The sequence below is a fragment of the Agelaius phoeniceus genome, chromosome 12 (genome assembly GCF_051311805.1).
Source record: "Agelaius phoeniceus isolate bAgePho1 chromosome 12, bAgePho1.hap1, whole genome shotgun sequence".
Classification (NCBI taxonomy): domain Eukaryota; kingdom Metazoa; phylum Chordata; class Aves; order Passeriformes; family Icteridae; genus Agelaius; species Agelaius phoeniceus.
In genome coordinates, this window is record NC_135276.1 from 13,902,383 (window position 1) to 13,924,700 (window position 22,318).

Sequence of the window (22,318 nt, forward strand, 5' to 3'; positions counted from 1 at the left end):
CAGGTGTGAATGAGCATGAGACCTCAGAAGCCAAATGATGAAAGTTCACCCAGTCAAAGACTTTGGCCATGGAGTTTCTTCAGTGGATTTTCACTCACCACAAGTTTTTTAATTTCTCTGACCGCTCTCAGGTTTTGTGCCTATTTTCTGTAAATCTCGCATCTGTTCCCTCGCCGTGTTTTTTTCTTGAGCATTTTTTAAGCTTGCTGCAAATCCAACAGCCCTCAAGTTCATGTTGAACTTCTGAACCTACCCTGTTAAAGTGGGTGCTTAATCAGGGAGGACAAGTCAAGCCAGCTCTAATTCTGATGATAGCAATTGTGCTTTTGGAAAATAATTGACAAACATTCTGCATTTAGACAAAGCTTGTCTAAGGGAGAGAGAACGTTTGTATTCTGCAACCCTGGTCTGCAGAGAGCCTGTGTTCAAGTAGGACATTTTAATAACATCCTTCATAGACAAGTGTTTTGCTTGGAACCCTTTTTTCCTCCCTCCACTCAGACAATTGTCAGAGAAGGGACTCACAGGGAACAAAATGGAATTACATCTATTCAGAAAATTAGAACAGCCTGCATTTCTTTCTTTCTGTGCTGAATTCATTACTAGGGGGCTATAATCTGCATTTTTTTGCCTGAAGCACACTCCCACTCTTACCTCTTCACAGCAATGCTGCTATTCTCACAGATAAACAGGTCCTCCCTGAATGGATTATAGCTTTCAGCCAAAGGCAGGCTGATGACAAGGGAAAAACAAACAAATGCATTCCCAGGGCCTGATCCAACTCTTCGGAAAGAAACTAGAGACACTCAGAGATTTCAGCAGAGTTTCTATCCAGCACTTAACAGCCCCTTTGCTGATGACTAATTGCACAGGGCCCAGGAAATTAGTGTAGCAAGGCCTCAGCGTTAAGTGCGTTGTGTCCTTCCATCCCCTGGCCGGTAGCTCAGGGCACCGAGCCCCTGGTCCCCCACAGCCGCTCTGCCACCGGGTGCAGTGGGGCTCGGACACGCTGCTTTCCGTGTGACAGATTCCCTCTGCTGCCGCAGGTCTGCAAGGTTTTGTGAAGCTCTGAGTTCCTGGGTGGGCAAACTGATAAAAGGAAGGATCCAAATTGCCAAAGAGCTCCTGAAGGGAGTGGGGTAGCAAGAGGTGAAATGAGCCGAAATTGACATTAATTAATATTCATGCTACGAGAAAAGGAGAGTGAGTAAAATAAGGAAATGAGGGGCAACTGGAAGAAAAATAAGCCAGAAATACGTATGTTGAGTTAGGAAGACACAGGGAGGGAAGAAGAGAGGTCTGAATTGAATGATCAGGAAATTGAATGCTGGTTTTGAGGTGGAAATAGTCCTCAGAGATGACTCTGTTCCCCCAGCCCTGGTGGGGAGCCTGTCTGCCTTCTGCTCCCGCTCCGGTGGAGCTGTGTCGCTCTGTGCTGTTGGTACATCCTTCCATCCCGGCTCTTTAGCCAGCCAGGTTCCTTTTATTTCTCCCACTCAATTCTTGTGTGCTGCTGCAGCCAGGGACCTGTGCTTTCAGTAGTAATAGGCTCACTATTGCTTTGAATCAGGAGGACTTTTATCAGCCCACTGTTCCTGTAATTTACCGTGGTTTAGAGTGATAATGAGGATTTGGGTATGTAAAGAAACCCTAAAGTACACATGGAAATCAACACAAGGGAGTGCTACTCTGAGCCTTGGGCATTAGTGACTATGAATGGGTGAGTGAGTGCTTAGCACAGGAAACCAAAACAGGAGAGACAAAAGCCACACATAATCTTCCTGGGCTGGGAAATGCTGTTTATCTTATTTGTTTAAATGACTGGAGAACAGAAAGCTTTTCTTTCCTTTTGTTGCTCGGTAGCTGTGTTGCAGTTTAGCCTTAGCTGTGCACAGTTGCTTGCAAGGCTTTGGCAAGGAAGCCTTCCTGGGCCGCTCCTGTGTGGGACTGGGAGGTGGTCCCGGAGTCCTGGAACCGTGGGCATGAGTCCATGGCCCCACCACAGAAACCAAAAGAATCGAAAGACTCATTTCAGTCCTATTATGTCTGTGGAACCACAACTGAAAAACAAGGGGAGGGGAAGTTCTTTAAGATTAATGTTATTTTTGGGTAAAAAATCCGAAATGCTTTCTTGTCAGGGATGGTTTGTAGCAGCAAATGTAATCTGTGGTCACAAATACTCCTGCCAGTGGATATGCACCCTTTGAGTGGACAGTGGCTTAATTGCACGTGCAAGTGGGGTTGGAAGCACGCTGGTTTGCTAGCAGATTCCACAGCAGTGCAAATCGTTTGTAACATTCTTGGTACTCAATTAGTGCCCCCCTCTATAATTTCAGAAGCCTCATTCTAAGCCAGGGGGAGGAAACACGTCAGGCCTGTTATTTCTGCTGGCAGCACTGGTACTAAAAATAACTGTGTGAATGACATTGTGGAAACTGTTTTTGAGTTTGTCAATACATACATTTTGACTGGACAGCAGGAATTATTTCTAAGGGATAAAATGTGTTATGCTATGGATTATTATTCCTGGAGAATAGGTGAAAGCCTTATTGCCCAGGATCCTCTAAAGGAAGGATTTAGGAATGAAGAGGAGGGAACAATCTTGCATCATGCCCTGATATTCTGAGGGATTTGGGGGTCCCTGAGAGGTATCAGTGAACAACAGCAATAGAAGTTTCACTTCCATCAGCTGGATGAAAGAGCCTCAAGGCCAGTCTGTTTCCTGGGGTTTTCTCAGGGGACTTTTGACCCGGTCTCAGGCTCTTATTTGGGCATTAGTTGGAATAAATGTGATTTCCAGCTCTCCAGTTCCCAAGCAGAGACACCTGTGACAATCCTTCCCAAAGTGGGGATGGGCTCATCCCCCCCGCCTGCCTTCCCCAGCCGTGCCAGGGCAGCAGCAGCATTCAGCGTGAGTTATTCCATTTAACACTGTCAATTGATTGGTTAATGAGCCACTTGTTTGCCGAAGGTTACTCAGCACTATTGCCTCTGTTCATAGATTAGGTGCTGCTTTTTATCATGCATTTCTCCATATTCTGTAGGTGGTTAATCTATTACATGGATATTAGTAAGCCGCAATCACCCTGTTTAAAGAGGGCATTGTCAGGGCTATTAGATACTAAATCAGCACTTCCTTACCTATGTTTCCTAAGTTTAGATCACTGTTGTGTTGGTTTTCTTCCTGCCCACATCCCCCAAAGGGCAGAGGTGCTCCCAGCTCATCTCCCCAGACCAACAGTAGTAAAGCTGGGAGCAGCTCCTCTTCATGAGGCTATGGGTGAGAGGAGGAAAGCCTGGCCAGAGAGGGAAGGGAAGGTCTGTGCTGTTGGAAAGCTTGAAAGCTTTGAGAAACAAGTGAGTTGTCCAAGCTTTCCTAGATAGGTTTTGGAAAAACAGAAGTGTACACCATCAAAATGGCTCATCATCCAAATACCAGCAGTGCACCCACTACGTGGGTGGGAAGAGAGAGTCAAAGTCTATGCTCATTAAACCTCAGCCTCTCTGAGTCTAATCAAACCTCTCCAGAAGGCAGTAATCTTTTACACTGGAGACAGTAAAATAATACTAGAGATAAGCTTAAACTCTGATGATCAGATGTGGAATAAATTTATTACAGTGCAGATTTACCATATCTAGCTGGATGCTTTGTAAGATGGTTCAAACAGTCACTTTGAACTGCCTGGCATCTTCTCAGGTACTCTTGGGAGAGACTTACAGGCAAATTTGCAAATTAAATCAATAAGGAATTTTTCAATTGAAGATGAGGACATGGGGGATGACAAAGACTGATGAAAGCAGTAGGAGGAATATACTCATGTTCTGAGGTGTTTGCAGCAGCGGTCGCTTCCCAGAGTAATGGGCAAACACATTTTTACATCTGTTTAAATGTGGCTCTGCTCTCAGCTATGGTGTCTCCTGGAAAGCCAGGGGTGGCTGAAGCAGAATGAGTCTGTACCCCCAGGGGCAGCTGCTTTGCACCGTGGCATCTGCTGCCCCTGTGGGGTCTGGGGGCCAGCAGGAGGGGCTGGGCTCCCATGGCTGCTTGGGCTCCCATGGCTGCTTGGGCTCCATGGCTGCTTGGGCTCCCATGGCTGCTTGGGCTCCACGGCTGGCTGCTATCCCCAGAGGACTGGCTGCTGTCCCCAGAGGATCACTTGCCGGCAATCTCTGCCTTGGTTCTTGGTAGTGCCAGGCTCCTGGGGCTCCCATTAACAAAGAATGGGCCTGAGAAGGCAAGCTTAAGTGCTGGCCTGGCTCTAAGCCAGGCTTTCAGCAGGAAGAGTCTGGCCAGGGTACCCCAGATATTTGATTCTTGATCACTCCTTTCTCTGCTGGCAGGAGCTGCTGTGCCAAGAGCTGACATGAAACTCTAGGAAAGTGCAGGGACCTGTGCCTTACCCAGAGAGGGTGTGAGAGGTGTGCCTGGGGCACAAGGGAACCCTACAGATCCCATCAGGGTGGCTGAGTCACCCAGGGATGAAGGGGAGCTGATGTGCTTTGTGCCAGTGGCCAGCCCTTGCTCTGCTGATTTTATAGGAATTCTCCTGGTTAGAGCCCTTCTGTCCTGCTGCCACCGGGAGGTCACAGGACAGCACTTGGATCTGGTTACACAGTGCCAGCTCACTCTGCAGAGCAAGGACAAATAATTATTTGTGGTCTTTTGGCAGTGGGTGCATTCATTGTGCCATATGTCTGTATTCTTCCTCTACTGGCAGCACCCACCTCCCGGTTCCACCCCGTGCCCCAGAGCCTCACATGACAGCTCTGACTGTCTGTCCCAGCTCAGAGAGACAGGAAATAGAGGGACACAGAGGGACACCAGAGCAAGTGTCTTGAGACACTGAGGATGCCCAAGGTCTTCAAATCCTCTTTCAAACAGTATTGTGTTGGAATAGGTTGGCTGAAAAGCTTGGAAAAAGACTGGAAAAATCAGTTCCTTCATCTTTCTCACAGCAGTTTTTGTGGGAGACTCAGAGCTGATGTGGGGCCTTCCCCCATTGCTACAGGTGAGGTATGTCTGGGGGGCATGTGCTGAGTCAGACCAGCCAAGGCCTTGTCCCCTCACTGGTATTTTCTCAACATCAGCTGCATCTGAGAACCACTGAAGGGTTATTTGCAGCCTTGTGGCAGGTGTCAGGGAAAAGCTGTAAAAGCTGTGCATTTGTCTTCCTTTCAGATAACCTGTTCTCTGAGTACAAGTGTAGAAGTTATGATTCAAATATATCCAAACGCATGTAATTAACCACAAGTGCAACACATCTCCTTCCTGCTGTGAAATCTTATTAGCAGTGTGGGCAGAATCCTAAAATACTGTATCTGCCAGGTTTCAGCTCAAAGTCTTCAGCTTGGGAAGCCTCAGTGAGCAGACCTGAGCAGGCAGGCTGGGAGAGCTCAGAGCCATGACCTGGCATTACTGAGCACAGGGGCCCCAAGGCAAGCTCTCACCACCCCTGTTTGGGGAGGTGCCTACCCCTGCTCTATCAGAGCCACACTTCAGCTGCAGGCAGACTTCCATGGGGCTCCAGTAAACACAGACAGCAGAAACTTTGCAGCCCCATTGTAAGAAATAGCAGAGTTAGACAGGCAAGGTTGGGGTTTCTGCTGCCTGCAGCAGCAGGAGTGACAGAGGCCAAACTGCTGCTCCTCCATCCACGACTTGTATCTCATCTACAGCAGACATCCTCATTTTGACTGCAAAATTTTCCAGTGATGGAGGATCCATTGCAGTCTTCAGGGATTTTTCCCAGCAGCCAGATACTCTCCCTTGGCCTGTGCTCTGTGGGGTGTGGTGTGGTGCTTGATTACATCCTCTAACAGAAAGGCAGCACATTGCAGAGCTGGGAACACCATGACTCAAAAATCTCTCAGCTGAGATTAGTGGAGGCTAATGTCAGCTTGGCAGCACACCCAGGGGCTTGTGGCAAGCACAGTGCTCAGAGATGGAGCCCCTGAGCTGTAATCGTGCCAGAGAAGATGGACAGGACACAAGCAATGGCATAATCGCTCTTTCCAGAATTGATTCCTTCTCAGCTTAACATGTTGAAACATCAAAAGTACTGAAAAACCCCCATCTGCCACCAGACCTAATCAAACACATCAATTATTGCTTCAGAAAGACAGTTGCTGCTAGATTTGATATCCCAAAAAAGCAAAGCTGCTTTAAAGCATCTTTTTATTTTAGCTGAGTGTTTTCATGACAGCACACAATTCCTAATGAGCACTAATACAACTAGGACACACAGAAAAATATGTCAACTGTGCAAAGATCAGCTCTAGACACAGAAGAGGAACTCTGAATCCCAGTGGATTTCAGTGGAAGGAGGGGCTTTGGAAGCCAGGTTTGTTGCATTAGGGTGAGGAACCAGGTACATTCTACTCATTCTTGATGTCTGGGTGAAATACACAGGGTTTGTCTTCTTATTGTGGGTTTTGGTGGTGGTAATGGATTGTGAGGATGAAGTCCATGGGGCAATGAAGAGACTGTGCATGCCTCTTGTTTCCTTTGTTGTCCACAGAATATTTGGTTATGGAGAGCAACATCTGAAAAGGTTTTGAAAGGCAAAGTCACCTTGCAGCTATCAAAACACTTCAGATGAGGCAGATGGGAAACCAAAAATATTATTTAGGTTTGGGCAGTAAAACTGACATTGAACCCATTTGCTTCGTTTTTCAGGCTTTGATGATAGTTAATGACAGCTTACAGAAGTTGTAAGTGATCTAAAAAAGCCATAAAAAGCTGCTTTGTGTCCTTGTTCAGGGGATGAATTTAACAAAACCATTATGGGGCTTTAAAACACTATTTTGACTTTCTAGAACCAGCTGTGGGATGATCCAGCTGCAGTTGGATCCCCCTTGCATCTAAGAGAACATTTAAGAGGATTAATCCAAATAATTTTAATTCAACAAAATGACCTTATGTAACATTACCGAGGAATTAATGAGAATTCTCTCATGTGGGTCATCACCAGCCCAGTGGATTTTTTTTCCCTGAGGGATCTCATTGGTCTCAGGCAGAGTGTGGACAAAGTAGATTGAGTATGTAGCACATGCATGGGATGAGACAATAAGTCACTCGGAGCAGGAACACTTTTTCCTTCACTGAATTATTATTTGGGAATGCACAACAAAGAATGCAGCTGTCAGCCTCCTCTGGTGCTATTTGAAACCCTTTTGGCTCCAAGGCTTTTTCCACAGAAAAATGCAATCTCATCTAATGCAAATGCTGCTGCAGGAATCCGTGTAGTCCAGCTGTCTTTTTTTAATCGAAAAAAGTCCTGATCTAATTGTTTTTGACTGTGTTTCTTTGCTGTTCTTACTGAGCCGAGCAGGATGCATATTAAAACTAATTAGGTCCATGTAGGGTATTCAATATTTGATCTTAATATTAAAGGCCCCAGGAGAGGGTACATTATCAAAGTTAACTGACTGCAAATTTCAGTAAAACCAAACTATGCCAGTGGCCTGACATTGCATAAAACCCAAGTCTGTGCTGCTCCCAGCTTTGTGCAGGACATGGGGGTCAGGGGTAGCCTCTGCCTGCGCCCTGCTTCCACCCTCTGCTTCCCATCTGGGCAGATCTGCCTCTCAGGAGCAGAAGAAACTGATTTGGAGCAGGAAAAAGAGGGTCTATGTGTGGCTTCTGTATTAGCTAGTGTGCTGGGTTTTTCTTCCCCTGGCCATACCCCTATAGTGCCATCCCCTATCTGTGCTGTAGGGGAAGGTCTGAGTTTGGGCTGGGGACTGAGCTGGGCACTGAATCCCTGCAGCTCCATGCTGGGAGTCAGATCCTGTGTCTGTGTACATCAGTGTTCCGTCCCCAGCTAGCCCAAAGCCTGGCCCTCACCAGAACCAGCAGCTCCCAAGAAAGGAGGAGCTCATTTATGGACATGAACACTTGGGAACAGGATGGTGCATCTGGGTACTAGAACTCTTCTGGGGACCAGTGGCCAGAAATCTCTGCAGGAAAAAACTTGTTCAGTTGCCTCAGGTGGGTTAAAGCACTGGTATGGTTGATTGTGCACAATCAGGCTTGGTGTGGCCAATGCTTATTGTCACAGGTAAGCCATGGGACAAGAGGAAATGGCCTCAAGTTGAACCTGGAGAGGTTTAGATTGGCAATTTAGAGGAATTGAAGGGGTTGTCAAGCACTGGAACAGGCTGCCCAGGGAAGTGGCAGTCTCCATTCCTGGATGCATTTAAAAGATGTGTAGATGTAAATGTGACACTTAGGGACCTGGTTCATGGGTGGAGTTGGCAGTGCTAGGGTAAGGGCTGGATTTGATGACCTTTGAGGTGTTTTCCAACCTAAACAATTCTATGATGTTCCTGACTTTATAGTGTTAAATTCCAAAGGATGACGACCTCCCTATTGTGTTGGGTGGAGTACTAGCACAGTAGCTGGCTTTGCTCTGCCTGCACAGCCTTGCCTTCTTTTGAAGTATCAGAACTGGTGTCTTTCATTCATCAACACTAATTAATTACTTTCAGGATGCAGTAGACTGTTTATGCTCTTGAAATTGTTTTATACACACACTTAAAAACAAAGTATTTCACTCCACTGCTTCCTGTTGAAAATGTAAATGCTGAAACAATCCTCACACTGCGGAGATGGGAAGGTCATCTGAAATGTGGGGTGCCAAAGCCAACCCAACACCCCATTCCAGTGAAGGATACTTAGCAGGAACCTCAGCATGCAGTCCAGGAAATCATCTCTCATCTCAGCTACAGCATTCAACCAAAGCAGGGATCACCACTCGAGACAGCCCAAAGACAAAATTAGGCATTGATGCAGAACTCAATTAAAAAATAATAATAATAATTAAAAGAAAACTAAGAGCTACTTCCAAACAGCCACAGGGCTGCAGGGACACAGCACCATGTTGGGAGTGCTGTACATGTTTCTAGTTTAGAGCTATATTATACTGGAAATGAAGAGTATTCTGCAAATATTTCATGCACCTGAAAACAATCTGAAATCAAAGGTTTTGGGGAAGATGCAGTATCTGACTCTTGTATGTCTGGAAGCTAATCATTGTTAGCTCAATAGCCACTTGTCTACAGACAAAAATAAGATGGTAGCAATGTTGATTCTGAGCAGACACAAGAGAGTTTCTTATAACATCATCTTCAAGCTTTTTGGCCAGCAGTTAAGGTGCAGCAGCACATGGCTGGCTTTAAAGAGACTCCATGAAGGCAACAGAGGGACTTACAGGCATTAGGCACAAATTGAAGTGCCTTAGAGGACCAAGAATGCTTCTGCCTTGTACAGGTCTGTGAAACTTCTGCAATTGATTTGGGTAAGCTTGGCCATTTCCAGGGCTGTAGATTTTGGCAGCATTTCAATCGCCTGATGGATTTGCTTATTTTTTAACATGAACCATCTGGTTAGTTAGAATAATATCTTTGCATGCAAGAAATACTTTGGTGGTAAGAATTCAGTTTTGAGTGACCCAAAGGTATTTCCTCCAGAAAGGAGATTTTCCCCAGCTGGGTGTCTATCACAGGCCTTCATCAGTATTTCTTGGATCAGTGTTAAAAGTCCAGGTTGAAAAAATTATGCTTTTTAAAATGAGCTCCATTTGCAGTTTTTAGATGACCCTGGCTAAGGAAGTTGTTTTTCTTTTTTTTAAAAAAGGGCATGTAGGCAAACAGTCATCTTAATTTTCATCTCAGAGAATTTCTTGTGGGAATAGGATGTACAACATGTCATCCTAGCACAGCTGGGGGGAAGAAGAATGAGAGTTTAGAGAGATTTGCACCCTGTCACGGAGGTCTGAACTGTGCCTTTGCAGTCTTTGAACACAAGGTCATGGGCATCTGCGTTGATTTAGTTTAACATAATCCAGGAGTTTTTAATCGCATTTCAGGCTATTAAATGAGTGAGAAGAGAATCACTGGAATTTAGCTTCATAACTCCCCTGTAAACAAAGTTTTTAACCTCATATCAAGATAAAAATAAATTTAAAGTAGCTGATTAGCAGGAGATTTTCCATCAGAATTTGATCATCCTCCTCTCTACATATTAAAGTCAGATTTCGTGCTGTTTTTCCCCATTTGCAAACAAAGATTGCAGAGTTTTCTTCAGAATTAGATTTTTTCTTTTGACTCAAGCTCTGCCCAGCCCCACCAGAATAACCTGCCTGATTCTGGTTAGGAGACAGGAAAGATTATTTTTGAAAGAAAAAAGGGGGAAGAAGGGAGGGGATAAAAGTAAGAAAGGTTTGCTGAGCAAAAATAGATTTTTTGATGTGTGTTTGTTCCAAGACTCCCCATCTAAAATTCACCTTGGATCAGTCTATACCATAAACATGAATGTACTGATGTGACTCAACAGCCTGAGCAAAAATGTGTCTGTGGACAAATTCTCTCTTGTCCCTGTAATGCCACCTCCTTTCTGCCATGGCCCTCCTTTTTACACAGCATTTTACACCCACCAGCATCATCTCACACCCTTTGCATTGTCCCACAGTGTCGTGTGGACTTGGAACTCTGCACAGACCTGAGCTTTCCTGAGGTGGCAGGAGATGCTGCTGGGGATTCAGAGCCACCCGGGCTGGAGCGAACCTGCAGTGCCACCCAGGGTGGTGCCACTGCCAGCCCCAACCAGCTCAGTGCCCCAGAGCCCTGAGAGCTGAAACTCATTGCCAAGGCACAGGGATCTGTAGGAAAGCCATGCAATGACCTTTAAATTCCTTAATTTGTCCAGGTGAAGGTGAGGAGCAGGTCTGCTTTTACAGGAACCAGACCGTTCATCTGTAAGGTATTTGCTTGCAATACACTTTGAGTGTAATAATCTCCTGGTGATTTCTTGCCTGGTTTTATTCAAATAAATCACTGTAATTGTAGGGATGTGCATTGATATGGGAAAACTTCATTCAGCTGGAAACATCTTGCTGATTAAAAGTAAATCATCTTAGGTAAAACAGAAACAGTATGGGTTTTATTTTTTCTGGTAGGCAGTTGGAAGTTTATAAGTATGTCTTTCACAGTGATGCAGACAGTTTGAAGCCACACAAAGGTCCCTGAATTTTGCAGGAAATATTTCAGAGGCATTGGCTTGAGGTTTTGGAGTGATGACAAAGGGCAGGAGATGAGACAGGGCTGTGTCAGTTGGGGCATGAGAACCTGAGTGTGAAGCTGTGAAAAGGATGAAGGCTGCTGAGCACTGGAAGCAAGAGGGGGGTGTCCACAAATCTCCACTGCTGAGCATGCCACTCCCTCCTTCTGGCACAGAAAGGACAAATTTAGGAAGGCTAAATGCCTTCAGGTCAGCCATATTTAAGGAAATTCTTAGTGCATACTTATAGGCGCCATCTCAGGAATACAAACACTTCTCCTTGAGAGCTCTTGCAGGGCAGGTGAGGCACCAGAAGACAGGGGAAAAATGTAAACAGGGTGCCTCTCTCTAAATATAGAGGGAGAAAAGAGGAGTAAGAATTATAGACCAGTCAACTTCTAGAAGCTTTCAAGAGAATTGAACTATCAATCATGTAATTTGCAACCACCTAGAAGATAAAAAGGGAGATGAGTGACATACAGCATGGATTATACAAAATTAGGCATGTTAAACTAGTCTCATTTGATTTCTCAGCAGAAGTAGGAGAGCAATAGTGGGTGCCATATCTAGATTTTATGAAGGGTTTGTCGGAGTTCCACTGGATTTTTAAAAAGTGACCTGGAAAAATAGTGCAGATAAACCCATTACAGGTCTTACACAAAAATGGGTGAGTAGCACAACTCATTCCCAAAGTATACAGTTATCAGTGGCTTATGGTCAGAGCAGAGGACTCTGTCAGCCAGGAATCCTCTGGGGTCTGTGTCAATTTCTTTTTAAATTTTTATCAGTGAAGAATGGGTGGAAATACATCATTACTTACCCCTGGCAGTGATATGGAGCTGATAGAGGTGCTTCAGCACATCAGAGGATAAACCTTACAGCTTCAAATGATCTTGGCAGGCTGGAGATGTGAGGACTGGGTCTAGTCTGGGGCTCTGTGTCTCAGAAAAGAAGAGGAGGACCTGCTTGAGAAGGTGTAGGGCAGCGTCAGTGTGTAGACTAAAGCTGGCTCAGGTCGGAAGGGCTGGAAGGAAAGCACCAGAATAGCTTGGCTGGAACTGATGGATGGGAATGACGATGACTGTGGCCTCTGCTCCAGGAAGTTTTCAGGATGATGGACAAGTATTCTCCTCAGGAGTGACCTGGGCAAAGTGGCTCCTTGCTGGAATCTGCCCCAGCTGAGCTGCAGCCCCAGTGCACTGGTGGGCTCTGCTCAGAGCACTGTCCCACAGCCACAGGGGCCGTGGTGTCAGCAGGGACAGGCACAGAACCATCTCTGGCTTTGCCCTCTTGGTGCAGTGGTTGTGGAGTGAAAGGCTGAAGGCACGTAAGTGCTTTGTTGAACACAAGCCAAAGCAAGTTGCCACGCAGAAAGCACCCTCTGTTTCCAAGTATTTCATTTATTTTGTAATTAAGCAATAATTGCTGAGGCACTGGGCACTTCTTCAGGATTAATGACTTGCTGGGGGATGGCAGAAGATCTGATCTGCAGTGCAACCATTTTCTCCAGCAAATACCTGCTTGTTACTGCCATTCTGAAACGAGTACAACAACACAACCTGCCAACATATGGGTTCTGCTGTTAGCAGCTGAGGGATGGGGAGCAGGCATTAATGGGTACCTTAGGCAATCAGGTTGCTTCAGTTGTCTCTCACCATTCCATTCAGAGCACAGTGTTTTATTAGTCACTTGGTGAATGAAATGGCTTTTTAATTGCTCAGAATTACTTTTTTAAATTACAGCACTTTATCCCCCCTCTACAGCCCCTGGGAATCCTCTTAAATCCCTTTTCTTCCTTTGCCCTGGAGAGAACCAGTTCTAGTGTGGCAAAGAGGAACCTGCCTGCAGCACTTTCCTTTGTAATTCGGACACTGGGAAAAATATATGCCATTTAGAAAACAGAGATTTCACATTTTTGGTGCTGAAAACACTCTGCTCCCATAATTTTCAGGTTGATTAAGTAGTAGCCTATTCTGCCTAAACCTGTAAAGACTTTACAGTCTTGGTGTACTGCTCACTTCTGTTAGCTCCTACATCTGTATGTTTTTAATGGTCAAGCTCACTACAGCACACAGACCACGCTGCTTCTTGTGTCTTGTGGCACCAGGAGCTGGCTCAAGCCATGTCCTATAGCAAGATACCTCCCAGGAATAGTGTTGGAGCTTTAAATGTCCTCTAGACAATAAAGCACAACAGCAGGTGAGAAGAAAGGTGTATCCCAAACAGGTGAGTGGCAGCATGAACGTTCCCAAAGCACTGTGGAAAAAGCTGCTACAGGATTGGAACCGTCACATTGCCAAGGCAAGCAAATGGAGAAACACTTGTGAAAAGCATAAAGGACAATAAACCAGTTCACAGTGTCCTAGCAGGCTTTGGAACAGGAGTCAGGGGGGATTTGCTCACTCAAATATTAGGTAATGTGCTCACTGCATGATTGATTAATCCATTGGTACTTCCCACAGCAGAACTTCCATACTGGCATCCACAGTGCTGCTTTCAGCCTCCATGGCTGCCTTCTAGAGAGATTTCACAGGAACAATCAGGGTGTTTTTTCTCTGCCCCCTATAAAAGTGCCAGTTTTACTTCTGTGTTTGAATGACAGCAGCACTGGTGCCCAGCCACAATTGTGTTCACTGGGGGATCTCAGAGCCACTCTCCATCCCTTAATTCTGCCCCTTCAGCACAAGGATCCCTGTTACTCAATAGGGAACTTACTGGCTTGGAGTATTTAGAACTGAAAATGTCAGTAATCAACTTCATGACACAAAGCTAAAAATGGTTTAAACTCTGAAGAAGACCAGAAACCAAAACTCACCTCTTTCCCCATATAGCTGTTCAGCTCTCTTTTTGCCTTCTGGATTCCTGAGTTGATGCCCATCAGTAAAAGCCAGACACAAATCCAGCCCAAGCTGTGGGCATCACTCCCATCTCCTCCATCCTGACCAACAGCTGGACCAAACAAATTTCAGCAGCATCCTCTTGAGGCCATTACACTGCCCCTTGTGCCTGTTCCCACCCTTTCTTTCTCTCCCCTTATGTTTCCTTCTCTTAGTTGCTCAAAACCCGGCATTTAATCTTGCTCACCCCAAAATCCAGCCACAAGCCAACCATCCAGAAAAAAATGAATTATTCCTGGTGATGCTTTCATGAACTGCCTGCCTGCCTCCCATGGGACCCTGCTCAGCTGTGCCTTGTGCTGTCATGCTCAGAGCTGGGAGGAAGAGCTGCTGTACATTCTCTCTTGAATTCAAACAGAATTGATGCAGATCCTTTCGCCTTGTGCCACCCATAACTCTTTGTGTTGACTGCTCCTTTTGGCAAAGAACACATTTCCCAGAAGTTCAGCAACTTGTCTGGGTAACAGTAAATGATCCATGAGAACCAGTGCTGATACATGGCTCTGCTGCCCCACCTCCTTCCCATCACTCAGATGCCATTGTTCCAAATCTCACCACGATCACTGGATTCACAGGAAATAAAAGCTACAGAGTACAAGATCTGCTGTTGCCCATAACTCCATTAAAATCAAAACAAGCTATTGAAATTTTTTGGGCAAATTGTCAAGTCTGGATTTACTAAGTCAGAAAGATTTTCATCCGCCCCTGTTCTCCTCAGCTTAGGTGAGGGAAACCAGCAGCCCCCTGTGCTGTTTCCAGCACACCAGCACCATTTGCCTTTGCTGGAGGGTACCCAAGAAGAGGGCTCTGCCTCAGATCAGTAGCTTAAAAATATCCTGATCACCAGGATTCAAATCAATTGATTCAAATCAATTGATTTGAATTATTGTCTGTCTGAGGCTGTCTTTGCTTGTAGTCATGTTTTTGCAGGACTCAGGGGTTGTTGAGCAGCTCCTCCCAGGAGCTCAGCGTGCAGTGTTGAGTAAGCAAAGGTTGAGGTGGGGACAGCAGAGAGTCACTTGTGCTAGAAAACCTTTCTGTGAGCTTCACATCAGGGCAAGGAGATCTCTGTTTTGGTCAGCATGTTTCTAGCAGCCTTGTTCTTGGTGTAGTCATCTGTTAATAACTCTGGGCTGGCATCCAGCCCCATTCTCCATCCCAGCACTGGATCTATTGCAAGCTCACAGTGTGAGCTAGTGCTCCCTCTCTCCCAGGGGATGCCAGCACTTGTCAGAACCTTTGATGTTGTGTATCTGATTTAGAAAAAAAGGAATCAAAAATCCTGTTACAGAAAGGGTGCTAGGTTTTATCAGAGACCAGATCTGTTACTGAAGGACCCTCTGTTGTCCAGTGACATCTGAGGATGAGCAAACAAGGATTTCATTTTAGCTAAGCAGATCATCCTCTCTTCTTACATTTAAGACATAACTTATGTCTTCACTGGGAAGAATTATTGTCAGACACAATTAGTTCTGAAAATCCTAGTTGTTTTTCGAGACACATCCAGACTTAGTTCTGGAGTTACTTAGAGATGAATAAATTACAGGGGTCAGTCTTTGACCTAAGCAAGGGGCTGCAATAACTTGTTCCATCAAATAGTTCCTTTGCGTAGTTTAATAGAGACCAATGCACAGAGCATCCAGCACACAGAGCTGGTAGGACTGTGGGTCACATTCCCATCTTGTTTGGGGAAGGGACATAACATAACATGCCTTGAAAGCCAAAAAAATCTCAGCAATTATTCTAAAGGAGAGAGAAGGAGGGGGGAGAAGGGCAAGTACTTTAAGTGCTTCATAACTAAGACACTTCCCCTCTCTGTGCCTGAGTCCCCACGTGTATTTCAACTCTGGTTCCTTTTGTAAGGTACCCCAGAAGTTACTACTACTAAAAGGACTAGACAAGAACTAGAGGGTTTCTATCACTTGTTCCAGTGGTTAAGATTTGCTCTGATGGTCATTTATCCACGTTGAACATATTTCCATAGACCTTGACTGGGAAGGTAATGTAGGACCTGGAAGCCTCCCCCCTGTGACTGCTGAGCATGTGAACACGAGATGCTCCAGGCTTCAGCATTTGCAGTTCATTTGGGAAGGAGGTACCATATGCACCAACTGTGCACAAAACCTTCTTGATAGAGAGCAAAAGGGATGCTAATTCCAGCACTGGGCTCAGACACATTACTGGTGAACAACCAGAAAGGTTTAAAAAGAAATGCTGACTAAATTAAGCAAATCAAGCCAGCAGATGTGCTCTTCAGAAGAGCACAGCTGTCTTTTAAATGTCTCTCCCACTGAAATTACATTCTCAAGAGTTTTTTGTCCTTTGCATTTTCTTCAGGATCATCCATGAGGATGGCTTCTCTGGAGAAGATGTGAAGCAGTACAAGCCAGTGGTCTACAGCAACACTATCCAGTCCCTGGCAGCGATTGTCCGTGCCATGGACACCCTGGGCATCGAGTACGGAGACAAGGAGCGACGGGTGAGTTAAATCACCACTGCAGGGTACAGACACTCCAGACCAGGAACAGGAGGCACTTGCACAGTCTCAGTGCCTTGGAGGGATAAGGAGGGAGGGGACATTTACATCACTGCTGTAATGCCTCCTGCACATGCATTTTGTACAACAGAGACACTATTGCACATGATGTGCCATTTGTACACTTGGGCTGGGAAGTGTAGCCCTGGGGACCACTGTGTCACAAAAGGCACAATCTCTCATGACCTGGCTCTAGTCAGGCCAGGGAAGAAAAATAATCTGTTGTCTAGGGACAGCCTAGACAGATCTACTGACAGATTTGAGAAAACAGTCAGAACATGTGTCCTGTGTCCTGTCTCCTGTGCTGGACACACAGGCTGCATGGACTGATGGATCAGGGAGAAGTCTTGCTGCCATTCAAAGCCCTTCCACCAGCCTGCTAAAGTAGAAAGCTTTTAGGATTAACTTCACTGGGGCTTGACTGGCTTCTGCTCACACATCCCCCCTTTAAGTGTACTCAAACAGCAATTTCAGTTGCAAACAAAGTGATGCATTACTTCAGCAAGGTTGGTATGGACAGGCTCTTAGGCATTGGCATCTGTCTTATCAGAACAGCTATGTGATCCTTGGCAGCCTTCTTGTACCACACACCTAGGCCAGCCTGTCCTTTTACAGTTGCTAGTCTGTGATTACTTTCACCAGCTCCCTATTTTTAAACAGTGGCTCCTCTGTGAGGTGCCCCTGCCAGCCTCTGTCTTGCATTTCTGGCTCAGACCAAGCCCACACAGAGGAACTCAGAACCCTAGAGTGGAGTCAAAACCACCCTTTTTGCATGCTGCAATCCCAGAGAAGGTAAAACTACTTCAGTGGAAATAAAATAATTTCAAATTAAAGACCTGGTAAAGGCAAAGTACTATATGCCAGTGAGTTTGTCATGACTATTTTTGGGTAGCTATCAAATGACAGATGTACAACATACTCCAAACTCTTTATCTGAATGTTGATAATAAAAGCATTCATTGGAAGGGATGCCAAAATCCTGCTCTGGTGTTACTGTATGAGAAGATACCTTATTTCTCCCAATCACAAAGAGGTACTTTGATTTCTTTGCATCTAGGGATTTTCCCGTAGGAACTCTAAATCCTGGAGGCATTTCCATCCCAAATGTGGAGATGATGCCATAATGGAGTTCTTGTGAGCTTGCCGAGAACTAATGCTGCTGGTTTCAAACTGAATGCATTAATCTGTTGATTACTCAGTGACTCAGCTCTCAGCAAGGCAACGTATCTCACTCAGCTAAAACCTATGCCTAGCAAAACAGAAACAGCTCATTCTCCATGTCTGATAAACAGTCTGTGGCAGACAGCTTTAAAATGTAATTTTTTAAAATTTTTTTTTAAACACCTAAAGTCCTAATTTGAGGAGGGAAAACTCATCAGTGCTTTAGTGCCAGGCCTGGCACAGTACAGGGGGTGGAGGAGGAGAGCTGTTATCAGGACTGCCAGGAACGAGAGGTGGAGTTCTGAGCTGAACAAAACGTTGTGTCCGTTCATATTCCCGTGGAAAAGATGCCAAATGTTCCTAGGGTCGTACAATAACTCAGGCTGGAGAGGAGCTCAGGAGGTGTCAAGCCCAACCCCTGCTCAGGTAAAGTCTAAGGTCAAACCAAGTTGCTCAGGGGTCTACCCAGTTGGGTCTGAAATCATTCAAGGACAGAGACTTCACACCCTCTTTGGGCACCCTGCTCCACTGCTCTTACAGTCCCCATGATGAAAAGTTTCTCCTTATGTTGTGTGTGAACCTCTGTTGTTTCAATTTATGCTTTATGGCAGTAAAGATCTTGTATGATGCTTTGCAAAGTAAAAAGTAAGTTTGATTAAGTTCTCTCCAGCCTTGTTTCCCCTAAGATGTAGTTCTGGAGGAACTACTCCTGTCTTCAAATGGTGTCATGCTGACTGTGTGAGACAAGCCTGCCACAAACCACTATAAACCAAACCACTGTCTGGCAGGGTGGTCCAGTGTATCTGTTCCCTTCATAGATGGCAGAAATATTTCTTCATCCAGCAGCAGACAAAGGAAAAGGAAACCAAGAGGAAAAGGGAAACTAAGGGAAGGAAACCTAGTCTCTCAGGCTGTGATCTTCCACTTGCTCCTTTCTCTTAGGCACAGAAAGTTGCTGGTATTAGTATGAAATAGTATTTATTTTAATCTTACAAAGAAGCACATGGCTTCTGCTGCCCTGCTTTTGTTATTAATGCACAGCTGCTAAAAAGAGAGGCCATTAAACAGGCGATTTGTTGAGTATTATGCTGCATGGTTCATCCCTTTTCAGGCAAAGCTTTTCTATTTTAAAAGTCATTCCTCAGCCAAGGGTTTCCAATGCAAATCTTTTAGTGGGGGATTTTCCCCTACTCATCACTTAAGCCCCCAAGAGAAGGGAGTTCAGGAAGGGGAGCCAAGGCTGTGGCTGCTCCAGCCTGATTCAGCAGCAGGGAGGGAGGGGCTTGGGCCTAGGATAGGTTTTCCCCAGAGACCACTTGGCTATTATTGCTTCTCCCATCCCACTTTCTGGGAGATGAATCTGCACCCATATCCCTTCCAAATGGTACCTTGACCATGATCAAAGCAAAAAAAAACCTCCCCTACTTAATAAATGCATGTTGTTATTGACAAGAAAATAACCAAATCCTCTCACTGTTCTCATTTTTCTCTTGTCCATTATTGTACCTCCAGTATTTAGTCTAATAGAAGTGAAAAGACTGGGGGAAGACTAAACCCCCTTGCTTTTGGCGGTCAAAGCGAGATCAGTGTCGGAAATAGGACCTAAAAAGACAAAATAAATCACAGAAAGCATATGCTCCAGGTCTTGCTGACCTCTCTGCTGATAAGGACTTGTCCCCAGGTCGAGAACAAAACAGCCTAAGTGTCAGATTTCACTTTTCTGTGTGCTCCTTGTCCAGGGCAGTGGGTTTCCTAGCAGCTTTGCCCAGCTCACAAAAGGTTCATGGCCTATGGGCAGCACCCAGGTCCTTGTTTCGTGACCTTCAGCAGGGGAGGCAGGAGCACATCCTGCCAGCTCACAGCACATTATCCCCATGCTCAGCATGGCAGGCCAGGCTGGAACTCCAGAAAAGCTGTGCAGGTGCAAAGACACAAATCCTTCACCTGTTACAAGAGGGCAGGCAGAAAAGGAGCAGTCAGTGAGGGGACAGGAGCCAGCTGCAGGAGAAGGGGCATCTGTGGGTGTTGCTCATCTCCAGGGCCACCACTGCCCTGGGTCTGGATCCCTGACAAGACAAGGGGTTACACACAGGAAGAGAGGCTGAGGCTTAGTCTCGCCTGCCTGCTCAGGACTCTCCAGCTGGTCTGTAGGGCACTGCTCAGTCCTTACCTTGATAATCAGATTAGCAGGCAGGAAAGAGTCAGGCTGTAACATGTAGCCTGTGGATTAAATGGTCCTCTAAAGTGCAAATGTATTAATAAAACAAGATCCTCACTGATTCCATTTCAGTGTACTCAGGCAGAGGAAATGGGAAATGGAGGTTTGAAACTAGGGATCTAGAAGTCAGTCCAAGTGTTTGGAAAGGATCAAGCAGGAAGGGCAGGGTAAGGATGGATTTTCATATCTCTGTCTGAAAATCTGGTTCTGAAGTCCGGCTTCAGAAACCCCAGCCAGAGGAAGCATAAGGTCTCTTCCTCTGTGGGTTAATGCTGACCCCAGAACCCACTTGGAAATGCAGACTTGCAATCCCACTTTGGTGAAATGCCAGAGCTGCAGCCAGGCTGGGGGGCCTGGGGAGGTGTCTTCAGGTTGGATTTGTCCCAGGCTACAATGGGCATCCTGCCCTGTGCAGGCTGGTATGAAAGCAGCTATAGAGCATGCTCATAATTTCATAAACCAGACAAAAACAGACTGAAATTGTTCAGAAAGTACTCAACAGAGAATGCAAATATCAGTTGCATGGCTCAGATCCAAGTGTTTGAGGTGAGAGGTCACAGGTTTAGCACTTGGGGTCCAGAGGTGGCAGGCAGTGATCTTCACATTTTCCCCAGTGTGAGCCTGGACAGGTCTCTGCTTCAGCTATGAACGGGAAAACTAAAAAGCTGCTGAAATGTTAAAATATTTCTACTGGGATTTTTTTTCTTTCAGACTTTGTAGAAAAATGTGTCTGTGGTGACTTCTGCTATGTATGGTCTGCAACTCCTGAACTGTGAGCCACACAAAGATGTGCTGGGACATTTTAAAATACTGGCTAGTAGCCTTGAAAAAACCCTTCTGTAGTGTAATTGAACAGCCCACCCGGGGCGGCTGGCAAAGAGGTCCGTGTCAAATCTGCTTCTGAACAGAGAGGTGCTTGTAGAAACCTGGTGCCGCCAGCCCCTTCCCCTCTGCACATGCCAAAAGGGGAATTTAGGAGCTGCCCTCTTCCTCTTGTTCTTGCTTGGCAGTGGCAGGAGCAAAGTCACAGCCGCTGTCACCTGCTGCCTTCCAGGCGCTGGAGGGGAGCAGTGTGGGGGAGGATCTCTCTTTCATAAGATCTGCTCTGCATATCTGGCTTTTTGTACTTGTCAGCTCAAGATATTGTGCTATTTGATTTGAGTCAGGTATCTGTTTAGACCAGCTGGCTCCTACTGTGTGTCCCCAACCCAAGATTTCTCAGAAATGCAAAAAGGCTGCTAATAACTTCAGGGAGGGCAGGTGAGGTTAATCAGGCACTGCCGTGCTGGTAGGAAGCCTCCCTTAGCTACTTGGGAGATCTAGGGGATGGACACAGGATTCCTGGGCTTGTGCTGCTTGACTGAGGATGCAGCATCCTTGCTGGTCTGCTGTTTTAAGTGATGGGAACTTAGGGCTGCTTTGTAGAAGAGCAGGGTGGAGTGCAAGAAAAGGGAAAATGGAATAAAGAGGTGGCACTAGACATGCCATTTTTTACCTGGTGTCAGCATTTGTCTGGATATCCAGCTGCAGACAATGTCTTCTTGCAATAGCCACAGGTCACATATAATCATATTTGCTGTACTGTGTCAGACCCAGAATAAATACCCAAGTAAGAGTCCAGGACAAATATTTCAGCCTGCCCTTCATAAAGGTCTGTCACTTTTCCATTAAGGCTGCAGCCATCTTTCTCACACACCTCCCTCTTGGTCCTTCTACAAGGCACATTTCAGTAGCCATTATTTGTGTTTCTGAGAGGGGGGGAACAAATAAAGGGCAGGGCATTTCTTGAGAGGTGGGAAACATGAAACAGAGAGGAAAGCACTTGTTATTGTCACAGCCTGCCTTGTTGCCAGGGAGATGGTTGGCTCATTCAAGAAACACTTGTGGTTGCCAGCCAAGATGGCCAATGTATTTGGAATCTTTGCTGCAAAATGAGGGTGTGGGAGAAAGAGGGAGACAGCAAAGAACAAGGGAAAGCCCAGAGTAAGCTCTGCCTGCATGGTCACAGGGCATGACCCATACGCCTCATGGCATCATCTCTGGAGTCTCTCTAAACAAAGCAGCAGTTTCTTCATCCCACTAATATATTTTCCTCCTTTGAATACCCCTTGAGCCCCTGAAAAGACAAGATCTTTCCTAATAAATGATACCACTAAATTAACAGAGCACCAAGGCAGTTTATGATAGCACTTTGTGCCAGCTGAAAGAGTTTGCAATGGTCTACTTCCATGCCTTTGCTCTGCTGCTTAGGGAGAGTCAAACTTTGTCATAACCAGAAGGGATCCCAGCCAAGTCAGCTGAGACCTGTGGCTGGACCTGGGACACCTTGCTTTGCAGCAGCAGCAGTACAGCCTGGCTCTGTGCTCCTGCAGAGCTGAAGTCGTGATCATCAAGTCTATAGTATACAGTGATCTTCACACGGCAAAAAAGATCCCCCAGAACCAGTA

General features: G+C 45.8%; 1 protein-coding gene across 2 annotated transcripts in view; it reads left to right on the plus strand.

Annotated features, from left to right (window-relative positions):
• The window catches only part of GNAO1 (G protein subunit alpha o1), a 141,078-nt gene that overhangs the window by 32,677 nt on the left and 86,083 nt on the right, over nucleotides 1–22,318 (plus strand). For both annotated transcript variants that reach the window (XM_054640749.2, XM_054640748.2), the window contains exon 3: nucleotides 16,294–16,435. In XM_054640749.2, the coding sequence (XP_054496724.1) occupies nucleotides 16,294–16,435 (142 nt within the window). The remainder of the gene's footprint in view (nucleotides 1–16,293; nucleotides 16,436–22,318) is intronic.